This window comes from Abrus precatorius, unplaced genomic scaffold (genome assembly GCF_003935025.1).
Source record: "Abrus precatorius isolate BTA unplaced genomic scaffold, Abrus_2018 Scaffold4, whole genome shotgun sequence".
Classification (NCBI taxonomy): Eukaryota; Viridiplantae; Streptophyta; class Magnoliopsida; order Fabales; family Fabaceae; genus Abrus; species Abrus precatorius.
The window spans coordinates 20632526-20644855 of NW_020874384.1; the positions used below are offsets into that span (position 1 = coordinate 20632526).

Consider the following 12330-nt stretch of genomic DNA (forward strand, 5'->3'; position numbering starts at 1 on the left):
GAAGCATCAAACACTAGACAACAAAACCAAATAAAACTACCCCATATATTTGTATTTAAATGGAGTGGTTATGGTGTCTATTATTTACCATCAATGAAAACCATGAAGTGAACCAAATAAAAGAAAAGGGCCTACGCATTTGTCAAAAAGAAAACAATAAAATAAAAACAAAGCCGTAACTGAAAAGAAAGAAAGAAAGAATCTGGTTTCATAATGAGGCCCAATCCACCGTTTCAAATCACCAACTGTGACCCGTCCGATCTAAAATATGACCGTTATAGACGCTCCGCTTCCTGATTCAAACTCATTCTCTTCTTCCAATAAAATTAAAAGGCCACAGTGAGTAAAAGACAGACATCATTTGCACTTGCCATTGTTGTGTCATACTACATTTGCATCTTTGTCTCAGTCAATAATCATGTACTACGCAGCAGCATCAACCATGAAATCCATTTGCAAGCCTCCACTTCCTAGATCGCCAATGCGTCTTCGACCGCGTCACTCTTTTCATTCCTCAAACACTACCTCTCTTCAAACTCCACCAGGTTCTTCTTCTTCTTCTTCTTCTTCTTCTTCTGTGCTTCAATTTTTTCTCTTTCTTTCTATTTATCCTTTTCTTTGATGCAGGTTCTTTGACAAAATCTCAAAAACCAATTCGCTCCCCGGATATGCGACCCGAATACCGCACGATTTCGTGGGAGTTACGGGCTCTGGCGAAGATGGTTCGCGACGAGTTTGGCAACGCTGATTCAGAGGATCTGGCCGGCGCCAATTCTTGTGGGGTGAACCCTAGTGCTCTCTTTGAGAGAGGGAGGTTTTATGAAGAGTACTCTGCGAGAAGGAACGAGAGGCTAAAGAGGAAGAAGGGAGTGACGGTGGGGGATGAAAGTAAGGGTAAATCTGTTCATGCTCTTGGGGTTACGATGGAATCGGGAAAGAAGGGTAGTTCAAGAAAACTTGGAAGTTTGAGGAAATCTGTTTCTGCGGCTTACTCTGCGGAGGTGAGTGAAACTCCAAGGTACATGCTCAGAAGCAGGACCAAGGAAAATAATAAACCTCCTCTTGCTACCAAGTTTGAGAAATCTATCATGGCTGGGGAGAAGAAGGTGGGAGCAAGAAGAGTAGGAAGGATATGAAAAAGGTAGAAAGTGATTTATTTTTTTTTACTTTTTTTTATTGAGAACATGATTTAATTACATGTTTGGGTTGAATCTTGTTCTCTGTTTTTATTATAATTTGATAATTTTACTTACCTATGGAATGAACCGGTGGGGTTTATTTGAGATTGTCTTCTTTTTAATCCACATGCGGAAGTATGTAAATTTATTACTTGATAGATAAATTTTTCGCCAGGTGGATTTGATTTGATCATTATATTTATTTAACAATTTGCAAATTACATTTTTTTTTATTTACTGGGATTAATGAATCACTTTAATTAAATATGAATTTTACTAAAGACGATTTCTGAGTCGTAAATCATAACTGTAAACAAGGAGTTTCAGATCCAAGAACCGTTGAAGCTTTTTCCCTTTTTTTGTTGAAATTTCCCCGCAGGGCTACCAATATAGAGAGCTGTTTAGGCCCTACTAAGATAAATTTCGGTTACCCTGCTGTCTCAAATGAAAGAATAATTTTTCTTTCGGATTCTACTATCATCAGCGCCTAAGGGCAGTGGTTCACAGCCGGGTGCATTTGAACTTTTAATTCCGTTTTTTTTGTTTTTTTGGAAAGGGAGAGGTAAGGGAATTCACATGAAGATATGATTAAAGGTTATATTACACACACGAGCGGTAGAAATATACATGATGGATTGACAGACAAAACGTTACCAAAATTTACATCGAATTTCCTTCAGGAATATCCAAAAACCTACCTGCTTACCACATCTACTTGAATCCCAGACAATATCAACGTAAAAGACTAGTATTCACAAAGGAAAAAGATTCTCAGTTGTCTGCATCTTCTGGTTTGTCTTGAACATCTGCTGCAGCGGTGATCTCTTCCACTTTATCCAGTTTGTGTATCTGGTTTTATGTATGGTAAAGAAGCCAATTCATCGGAAGTTTTTCCAACATCAGCCTTTGCAGCAGCTGATGTCTTTTTCACCCCATCAACAGTGCTATCTTCAGTTCCAACAGAAGTCAATTCATCCGCAACATCTGCTGAAGCAGAAGTCTCTGTCACCCCAACCAAATTTTTATTACTGTCTTCTTGGCTTTCTTCCACTCTACAATATGCCTTTGGAAAATTTCAAATTAAATTAGCAATTCACATTGTTGTAGGGAAGAACAAATCAAATGGAAAGCTAACTTTGCAGCACAAATGTATTTAATAATAAAATAAAGTAATGCACCAGATAAACATACCACACAAGTGCGGGAAGGGGAGAGGACCTTGAAGGAATTGGGGCGATTGTTAAAATTTGTTTCAGGAATTCCCGGGATGCCTTCTGGGGATGTGAAGTGGTCTACATCGTGCCCCACCTAGGAGTGGAAGATGATAAAACATTAGCTGAAGAAGAAAATCAGAGTTGAACTCAAAAAATCAGATTCATGAACCATAGAATAAGAGCGACTTGGTTGAACTCTAAAAATCAGAGTCATGAACCAACTGTCTCTCCCATTCCATTTTTCCCTTCACTTCTCACCGCCATTTTGTTCTTCACTACCACTTACAGGGGAAAATCATAAAAGTTTATATGATTTCTTTGCATGTAGTTCCATTTTTTTTCCCTAGTTGTTTCCCAATCTCACTGCTGCTGCTCATAAGTGCCATTTGGCACATAATAAATCATTAGACTCGAGCATATACAAAATTTTAAGGTAAAACAAAATTTAGTGATTTATATTTATTTCAAAAAATTATAATAACTTAAGGGAAGCTGTTGCAATTTCAAAACAATGTTAGGGAGGACAGGCTGGGCCCCTTTGGTCTGAACATAGTTTCTCCGTGATTATACTAATGTCCAACATCAGAGAGATTAAGGCTCCTTACTCTTCCATGTCCTCCAAATTCCCAGGCATCGCTATCGAGTGCAACTTTGTATTTCCCAGGCAAGTCACACCCAACTTTATACCTGTATGTTCAATGTTTCAACCAAATCATTTGTGGTTAAAAATTACTACTATACTAACATTTATAGAAAATTTACCATACATAATACCAGATACACAAACTGGCAAAGTTAAAAACCCTAAAACACAAATGAAAATTGAACACAAATTGCATACCCTTCATATGTGTTCTCAGGATGAAAATTGAACACAAATATCAGATCTCCACGCTCAAAGACTATAACCTATAAAAGAAGAAAGCATTAGGCAGTTAATTATAACAGCAATGAGTTACACATGAAATTAGGAGTAAACAATGGCTTGTTAATGGTTTTATTTTCTCAAATAACTCAAGTTTGAGAAACACCTTCATTATGTTCGCAACACCTATGTAATATTTCTTCAAAGCAGTTTTATTTTAATCAGTCTTAATATAATACAATCTCCTAATTGACTGGCAAGTGACATAAAACGTCAGATTATGAATGAGTATAGTACAATAATTTGGCAGCATATTCACCTTGTCTTCATCATCTGTGCTGCTCACGATCTGTTTGGTTGATGCAAGGAATGGAAATTTATCATCAAGCAAGTTCATGGCTCTGTCAAATGCATTCATGAACTGCACAAGTTCCAGACATAAAACTAACATATATTCTCAAAGACAAGCAACAAACTGCTAGAAGAAAAGAGAAGAAACAGAGTTTTGCAGAAGGGGAAAAAAGAAAAGATCTGAAAATGACTGCACATAAGCCTTAGGATATAATCCTAACACAGCTAAATGGAGATATTCCAATCTTAACAACAAATTTTAATATATGAATTTCCAAAGTATGAGAATTTGAAGCCAAATTAAATGCATCTGTTTACCCCATTTTGTATTGTCTATATTGAACCCATGTATGAAAAAAATGTAAACAAGAAAATTCTTGTAGTAAGATACATATTTACTTGAATTGTTTAAACCCAATTCAACGAGGAATTAGGTTTTATAATTTGAATAATTGGTTTATTATACACAGTCAGATTCAAATGTGATCAATGTTGAAAAAATACAGCTTGATCTATAGAGGCATAACATCACCCAAGTCAACTGAGAAATGAAGCAACAGAAGAGATGTTGTCGATGTTATGCCTTAAGTGAATACATATGGGATCTATAACCCCCACCTCTTAACGAAAAAATACCACCAAAACAAGCATATAAATAACCACGCTACCTTGTATCTCAAGTGATCTGTATCCACCAGATTCCATTGACGCCTACACTTCTCATAACTCCATCCATTGCCTTCTCTTGGGAAATCAATCCACTCCGGATGGCCAAACTACAAATGGCCTCATGAATATAACTTAATAAATGGTAATGCATGATATACGACTATAGCAATGAGAGTGGAATGCTTGTAAATAATTTTCATTTTACTCAATAGAAACATAATGGTCAGTTGCACCAATCAACAGCATTGAGTAGCAGTTCTGCAGGTAGAAGAATGGAACTGTATGCATACCTCATTGCCCATGAAATTAAGGTATCCCTCTCCACCTAATGCCATGGTTATAAAGTGTATCATCTGCCAAAGATTAAATAACAATGACTCCAAGGAAATTATAAAGCAACAATAATTATGTGTTGCATTAGCAGCTTTGCAATCCAATTTCTATATGAATGAAGTAGTGCATCACTCTTTATGATCAGACAAACAACCTTGTGAAGAGCAATCCCTCGCTCAACAGTTGGAGAAGCATCAGACAAGCATGACATGCCAGAATACATTTCTTCATCCATTAGCAAAAATGCAATAGTCTTGTCCCCAACAATGGCCTGCCCAAGGCAAAAACTATAAAACACTAATAGTGCTCCCATTAAAAAAAAATGAAGAAAAACTCTTGATTATCTGCCCCCTCTAGTTTCCATCATTTTTCTGTTCACAAATTTAACTCAGCCTAAATTCTTGTAGTATTTTCATCACAGGTAACATAAAAAATACAGCAGCAAAGCTCATACCTGGTCATGACTTTCAGCATAGGAAACACATTTCTCAGTGTATCTCCTATTTGTCAAACTCCAAGAGATTTCCTTCATTGACCAGTCATAGTCATTCTTGTTCTTCAAGTGATCAATCCACTTATCAGGGATAGCCATGGCTAGACGATAGTCAAAACCAACTCCACCATCAGAGACTGCTTGACCAAGTCCAGGCATGCCAGAAACATCTTCTGCAATGACAGTTGCATCTGGCAAAATACTATGGATCAGACAATTAGCCATCATCAGATAGACAACAGCATCTACATCTGTTACTTCACTAAAATATTCATTATAATCCCCTGTAAATGTAATGTTGATTCCATGGTGATGATACAGCATTGATGTTACTCCATCAAATCGGAATCCATCAAATTTAAACTCCTCAAGCCACCACCTTAAATTTGATAAAAGGAAGCGAAGAACCTCCCAGTTAGCATAGTTAAAGAGTCTACTATCCCACAATTTATGATAGCCTCTATCTCCAGAATGGAAGTAAGAGTCTTGTGAACTTTGGCCAACATCAAAGCCATTGAGTCCATCGGTAACATTATTACTAGCATGACTGTGGACAACATCCATCAAAACCTGCAACCCTAGGCTATGGGCCTTATCTATCAGATATTTAAGATCTTCAGGGGTTCCAGATCTACTGCTCACAGCAAAAAAATTTGTTACATGATATCCAAATGATGCATAATAGGAATGCTCCATCACAGCCATCAGCTGGACTGTATTATAGTTATTTTCCCGAATACGGGGCAAAATATCATCTGCAAATTCCCTGTAAGAGTTTATGCAGGGTTCAGAGCTGCTCATTCCCACATGAGCCTCGTATATCCGGGGGGCCTTTGGCTTTGGTGGACGAGGATATTTAAACTGATACCTGGGGAACCAAAACGAGGGTGAACAAACAATTGACATAACTTATCTGAACTAAATCATGAGTTAAGTGTGAGGAAAACATAGATTACCAAATAGATTAAAGAATGGTAAGATCATTTTACAACTGAATATACAACCCAATCGACAGTTTCCTCTTTCTCTTGCAAACTAAACCCCAAACAACAAGTTTTTTTGTTATTCTAATGACCAGACAAAAAGAAGGAATAAAACATGCCAATCTTTGTGGAATATAAAATACTTGGACCTCCTTTCATTGGTACATGGACTTTTATCATATTCATAACACAAATTTGAAATCATTATTCATTCATTCACCAATCATGATTTGAAGTGACAATTTCAAATAATGACATTTGATAGGATTTTGGTAGTATTCATTGACAAACAAATTAAATTCATTTTATAATAAATCATATTTCGCGTCATCAAAAGTTAATATTGTGAGAATTCATTTATAATGCAACTGAAATAGTTGTGCACATTTTGACCCAAACTTTACAATTAATTGTAATTCAATTAAAAGATATAAAAAATTTTGAATGTCCGAAATTATAAGAAATTATTCCCATTGTTTTAAATTCAGTTAATATTCAATAGGTGCAATGTTTCAGATGAATATAAACCTCTCAGAAAGTGGTGGATCCCAGTAGACACCATCATATGGTGCCGCAAATTTGGCAGGATCAACAGTGGCAAATTTGATCCAAGCAGGGATGCGATCAACCCAAACTCCATCCCCGTGTTTGAATCTAAACTTCACTCTTGAATTGTGAGGTATAGCCGGATTTCCATCAACATCAGGGATCCTAATACTCCAAACACCAAACTGATTTTTTTCCATCCAGTGGTTGGAACCATCCCATTCATTAAAGTCCCCAATAATTTGTGCTTCCCTGCATGGAAAGAAATATAAAATCTGAAAAGAAAACAAAATAAAACGATGACAAACAAAGTTGACAAATCCATGTCATCAAAATAACTTACTGAGCAGCAGGTGCCCACTCACGGTACACAATGCCACCTTCTTCTCTGTTAAATCCAAATTTCAAATAACCTAAGAGAGAAAGGGAAAGAAAAGAAAACAATCTTTAAAGATGTCACTAGAATAAATCTAACAAATTAGTGATGCATTTATTGGAAATCAATCCAGTTGAAGCAGGTATATGACACAAGGCATGGATAAGATATGACATGGACATGGGGACACAATAATTTAAAAAAGCACAAGAAATGACCGAGTCTGTAATACAACATATAAAATTAGTAAAAATTAACATAAAACACAAGACTTAAATTGTTTGTCTTTTACAGTTAAAAACAAGGCTTCAATCGAAAAAGAATCAATGTTTTAAAAAAAGTGAGATAAGTCACTTTAGACATAATACAATGCTGTAGTTTATCTAGTGATTTTGATATTCCCATCTGTTTTGGTATAAAACTTGAAAGAAAAAGTATAAAATTATATAATGTAACTAGGATTATTTGAATTATCTGTGAAGTGTCTGGCATGGGTACAACACAAAAAAGAGGTATCTGCAACATAACTAATTGATTGTGTTCAAACATATTTATACTGGTGTAGGTTTACTTGTGCATGCCAGACAATTTACTATGACTTATCTACCACTGACACTGGTAGGACAGAAGGAAAAAGTGGTTAGGGACTGTTCAAGCAATTAGTTTGTTAAGGAGGATATCAATTAGATAAATTTGGAGAAAAAGGATGGAAGGATTCATGCAGATAATTCGAAAGTTTGTATGAAAGAGGTTTCCCTTTGCTATGAAAGAGGTTTCCCTTTGCAAAGGGGAAAACCCTTTGAGGAGAAATATAAAATAGTTCATTTCCTTTGTTTTTATCAAATTCTCAATTCTCTCTCCAGGGTTCATAAGTCATAACAGACACTCACCACTAAGTATGAGTTGAGTAAGATCCCAACTTAATCATGGACATATAATTTGTACTTTATGCACAAAATCTAACCAGTTATCTAATTGTATGTATAAATTTATAGAAAAGAAAATAAAGATGTGAAACATTGCCAAGAATCATAATCACCTCGTGCAAATTCCTCAAGACCTCCTTCGTGTTCTTCAATAAGCTTTTTTTGATCCACATATCTCTTGAGTCTATATTTGAAGTGATCTTTATACGGCTCTAGGGCTGGATCAATGTGCAAGATGCCAATGTTTTCTAAATCTTCCTCAGTGGATGACATTGTTGACTTGTCATCTGTCATAACAGCTATGCCCTTGAAATGAGAGTGCACCTGATTGGAGGAAAACACACTGAAACCACTTATCCACATGCAGCACATTTGCATATGCAATTAACAGACTATAGTCCAAAATGTTTCATGTTATTTTCATCAATTCATTTTGATCATTCATTACTAAGTGGGAAGATACAAGTAGAAAAATGAGCAAAGTTTAACACACTATGATACACAGTGAATTTTCCAGTTGTTACCTTGAATATAGTTCATGCTTAAACTTTAATGAAGATGACTCACCTAAACAAGATAATGGGCTCCATGATCACATTTAGGAACTGCCCACCCCAGAGCCAAATACACTGAAGACTGAACTATATTGTAAAAGAAAATTAATTCCGACAGAGAAGCCATAAACCAATCTTAAATGCATGCCCTCCAAACAACACTGTATATCAGTTAGGACAGCATATTTGCATTGAAGTTTCTCAAGAAATGTTGACTCAAGTATTAAACAACAGACATCAAACGTAGATAAAAAGAATATACCCTCTTGTGTATTGATCTTCTTGACCCGAAACTGAACCCATTGTATCCATGTGGATTCCGATAGCCAAGAGCTAGATCTACTGACTTTTGCTTTGCAAGATGCTGCTTATTTCTCAAGGTCTACCAAAAAAAGGAAAATTATAATGCAGTGCCGATGAAAACAATTCACATAACTAGCAACAGGCTGATAGCCTAGATCACTGCAGTTCAAATAGAATCATTAAAAGAGAGATTATGGACCAAGAGCAAAAGCAACCGGTGGTAGTAAAGATCTAAATTATGAGCACCAATATTTGAGTTTAACCTTACTCTCACCAGAGTTTTGAATAAGAACACGTTTTCAGTTACATTGGATTTTGATAAACAGGACCAGTGTTTCTGGTAATTATAATTCAGTTCAGAACGTCCTAGTATAAATATTAAAAAAAATGAACTACACTATAAGCGATTCACTCACTGATCACTACATAATAGATCTGTCTGGCTAGTGATTTCTCGAGCTAGTTATTCTAGAAACAACCGTAATAAATCGAGGGTTAAGGTTTTTCTCAAAAGGAACCAAATGCTGATTAGCATCAAATCATAATCAGTGCCGCAAAAACGGCATAAGATTTGTAGAGAGGAGAAACGAAAAGAAACAATAAATCAAAGTCAAAAGTTGAAAGTAGTGAATTACGTGAGTGGTACAGCTAATGCTTGAAGAGGCAGAAACAAGAGGATAGAGGCTCAAACAGGTTATCATCTCCCCGAAGTTCAAACAAAGCTTCGATCAAGGTCGCCAAATTCAACTTCAGCTTTAAGCAATGTCCATGGACATGAACAGAAGAGTATTGAAGTGCAGAGACGTTATTTATATGGCAATGTGGTGAATCAGGGACCCATTTTGGCATGAATTATTAACCCTAACCGTCTTTTCATTGCTAGATTACAAAGAAGAAACAGAGCAAAGTAAAGTATATCCTTCCCCACGTGAAGAAGCAAGCAACGGCGCAAGAATTTCCATCTGTTTAATTAAACTGCGATATTAAACATGTAATTATGTTCGTCCAGAAAATAATCGTCTTTTTCTGCTGGCAGTATTTCAAAATAATTAAACTGAGATATTAAACATGTAATTATGTTCGTCAAGAAAATAATTATTAGTATGTGTTTATGAAAAAATATATTATTTTTAGTTTCATAAAAATTAAAAATAGATAAAATTATTACTTTCCTTTTTTTTTTTGTTCATCTAACCTTTCAACTTGAACCAAATAAGTTTATTTTGTTAATTATGTTAATTTCGTTAACTTTTTGTTTATGTTTTTTTATAGTTACATTATTTTGATTGACGTCTTTTCTTTATCTTGCTCATCCTCCTCATTTTTTGACCCAATTTTAAATTTTCAGTAAGATTTTCCTCACATGAGCTTTTCCGACAATGTCACTGGTTTCCGCTTTAGTGACAACTTTTGAAAATTAAAGTTAAAGTACTTCTTCTTGTAAGCTTCCTAAATGATATTAATTATTAAACTTTGATAGGCTGGATTCAATTTTTATATTATAATATAAATTAATAATGGAACGGATATTAAATTATTCTATCCGTAACTTATTTTTATTTAATATTTTTTTACAAATATTAAATTTAACTAATTTAACTTTTAATAGTATAAAATTAATGTATTAATCATACATATGAAATTTTAAATAAAATATATAAAACATGTAATTATAAATTTAATATTTATTTATTTATTTGTAAAACAATAATAATAATAATTAAATCTTATCTCACCATATTATTTATTTAATTATATAAATTACATGATATTATTAAATTTATTCAAAATTCAAACTTAATATACTCAATAAAATATTTTAATTCAACCTTTAATAAATTTTAATATTTATATATTTTTTTATAAATAAAATTACATTAATAAAATTTGTTCTCAAAATAATTTTCAATATTAATTTTGTTAATGCGTTAGCATTTAATTAAATATAAATATTTTGTCAATTTTTTAATATATAATATCACACAAGATATAAAATTTTATATAATTTTTTATCAAAATTATATAAAAAATATTAATATTATTAAATATTATATTTTTAATAAAAAATTATTACATCTAACTTTTTATCTTGTGTTAAAAATTTAATATTTTATACTTTATAATTTTAGGTATAAATAAGAAAAGTAGAGTTGAATATTAAAGTACATTATTAAAAAATATATATTTAACTCATTTATTTAAACAAGTTACATTTAAATATTAAGTTTAATTTAATTAATAATTTTAATATTTAAGCTTGACTTATTAATTTATTTATAATTTTTATTTTAAATTTTTAATATTTTTTATAAATTTGATATTAAATGAAATTTACATGTTAAAAGTAAAACAAATATAAAAATTATTTTTTATCAACATGAATATTATTTAAGGTTGAAAATAAAAATTGTATTGTAAAAAATATATATTATTAAAAATATTATTATTTTTAAAAAATATAATTTTTAAAATATAAAATTTAATAAATGTAGTAAATTAAATTATAATGATCTAAATACATACTATTAATATCAAGTTTGTAAAGTAAAAAATTAATAAATAAATATAGTTGAATAGTTAGAATCATGATAAGTTCAGCTCACTCCTACTCACAACTAACTATTATTACTATTCATTGTAAATAGTTATTAAAAAAAGGTAAACATCATTTTAAGTTGAAAGTAAAAAGTCTTAATCGTTTGTAAGTAACTACTCTAGTTACAACCAGGAGTGGAGTTGGATAATTTTCATCTAACCATTGTGTATTAACTATAGTTAATTAAAAAAATAATATATTTCATTAGTTAATTGATAATTTATTTTTGTTAATTAGTCCTTAGTTTTGTTATATATATACTTTTGATTTATATAGTTCAAAAAATAAATAATATTTATTCTTTTAAATGTTTAATATTCAAGGACTTATTCTCTCATTATTTATATTTTAATATGGTATCAAGATAAATTTTCTTTTATTTTTGTTTTTTTAATCGGTTTAGTACAATACTTTTTGTTTATTTATTTTTCTTATTCTTACATTTTTACGACGCACCATCTGTTAGCTGCTTATCCATATATATATATATATATTTTTTATTTTTTTTATCATCTAAAATTAGTTTTGATTTCAGAATTTTTAACTGAGACAAATTATTATTCATAGAGCAAAGTAATGTGCATAATGTTAAACTCTAAAAAAAAACTATAATTTATTGATAGATCTATTTTAAGATAAGGTAATGATGCTAATCTTACTCTTGTTAAGGTTTTGACAATATACGAATCACATTGTAAGTTTTTAATTGTTCAATTCTATTTCAAAGAATCTTACTAAAAATATTATATACTATAACAGTGTTGTTGTTATGTAGTAAATCTCATTTTCTCTATGATAATGGATTAATAACTTTTTAATTAAAGCGTAAAATTTTTATTTTTTATTAAGACAATTTAAATGTTGTATAATATTTTTCTAAAATCAAAATACTATATGTTAGACTCCATTGTTATAAGTCTAATTTTGTATGTAATCCATCAGT

General features: G+C 32.1%; 2 protein-coding genes across 5 annotated transcripts; one reads left to right on the forward strand and one right to left on the reverse strand.

Moving 5' to 3' along the window:
* Positions 1 to 334: 334 nt before the first annotated feature.
* On the forward strand, positions 335 to 1136 carry LOC113866315. Its single transcript, XM_027501197.1, has 2 exons — positions 335 to 545; positions 628 to 1136. The coding sequence occupies exons 1-2, from the start codon at positions 419 to 421 to the stop codon at positions 1134 to 1136; spliced, it is 636 nt and encodes a 211-aa protein (XP_027356998.1). The 5' UTR covers positions 335 to 418.
* A 596-nt stretch (positions 1137 to 1732) lies between these two features.
* On the reverse strand, positions 1733 to 9788 carry LOC113866402 (1,4-alpha-glucan-branching enzyme 1, chloroplastic/amyloplastic-like). Of its 4 annotated transcripts, none has more exons than XR_003505046.1 (15): positions 9427 to 9759; positions 8751 to 8870; positions 8048 to 8258; positions 6976 to 7045; positions 6615 to 6884; positions 5065 to 5971; positions 4765 to 4881; positions 4568 to 4630; positions 4277 to 4384; positions 3577 to 3678; positions 3234 to 3301; positions 2998 to 3079; positions 2679 to 2758; positions 2370 to 2486; positions 1765 to 2241 (listed from the first exon to the last, which is right to left on the reverse strand). XR_003505046.1 is itself a non-coding variant. In XM_027501310.1 (14 exons), the coding sequence occupies exons 1-14, from the start codon at positions 9490 to 9492 to the stop codon at positions 2011 to 2013; spliced, it is 2532 nt and encodes an 843-aa protein (XP_027357111.1). In that variant the 5' UTR covers positions 9493 to 9788; the 3' UTR covers positions 1733 to 2010. The 4 variants fall into 4 exon arrangements, 2 of the variants coding, with proteins under 2 accessions (XP_027357111.1, XP_027357112.1); XR_003505045.1 differs by having other exon boundaries at positions 1767 to 2241; positions 2654 to 2761; positions 9427 to 9732; XM_027501310.1 differs by lacking the exon at positions 2679 to 2758 and having other exon boundaries at positions 1733 to 2241; positions 9427 to 9788.
* Positions 9789 to 12330: the final 2542 nt, after the last annotated feature.

Excerpts from the sequence above, each read along its gene's own strand:
- LOC113866315 (XM_027501197.1), top strand. The coding sequence starts at position 419 with ATGTACTACGCAGCAGCATCAACCATGAAATCCATTTGCAAGCCTCCA. Across the intron at positions 546-627 it reads CTCTCTTCAAACTCCACCAG|GTTCTTTGACAAAATCTCAA; the intron begins GTTCTTCTTCTT and ends TCTTTGATGCAG.
- LOC113866402 (XM_027501310.1), bottom strand. The coding sequence starts at position 9,492 with ATGATAACCTGTTTGAGCCTCTATCCTCTTGTTTCTGCCTCTTCAAGC. Across the intron at positions 8,259-8,750 it reads GAAGATCAATACACAAGAGG|GTGCACTCTCATTTCAAGGG; the intron begins GTATATTCTTTT and ends TCCTCCAATCAG. Across the intron at positions 3,080-3,233 it reads CCTGAGAACACATATGAAGG|GTATAAAGTTGGGTGTGACT; the intron begins GTATGCAATTTG and ends TTGAACATACAG.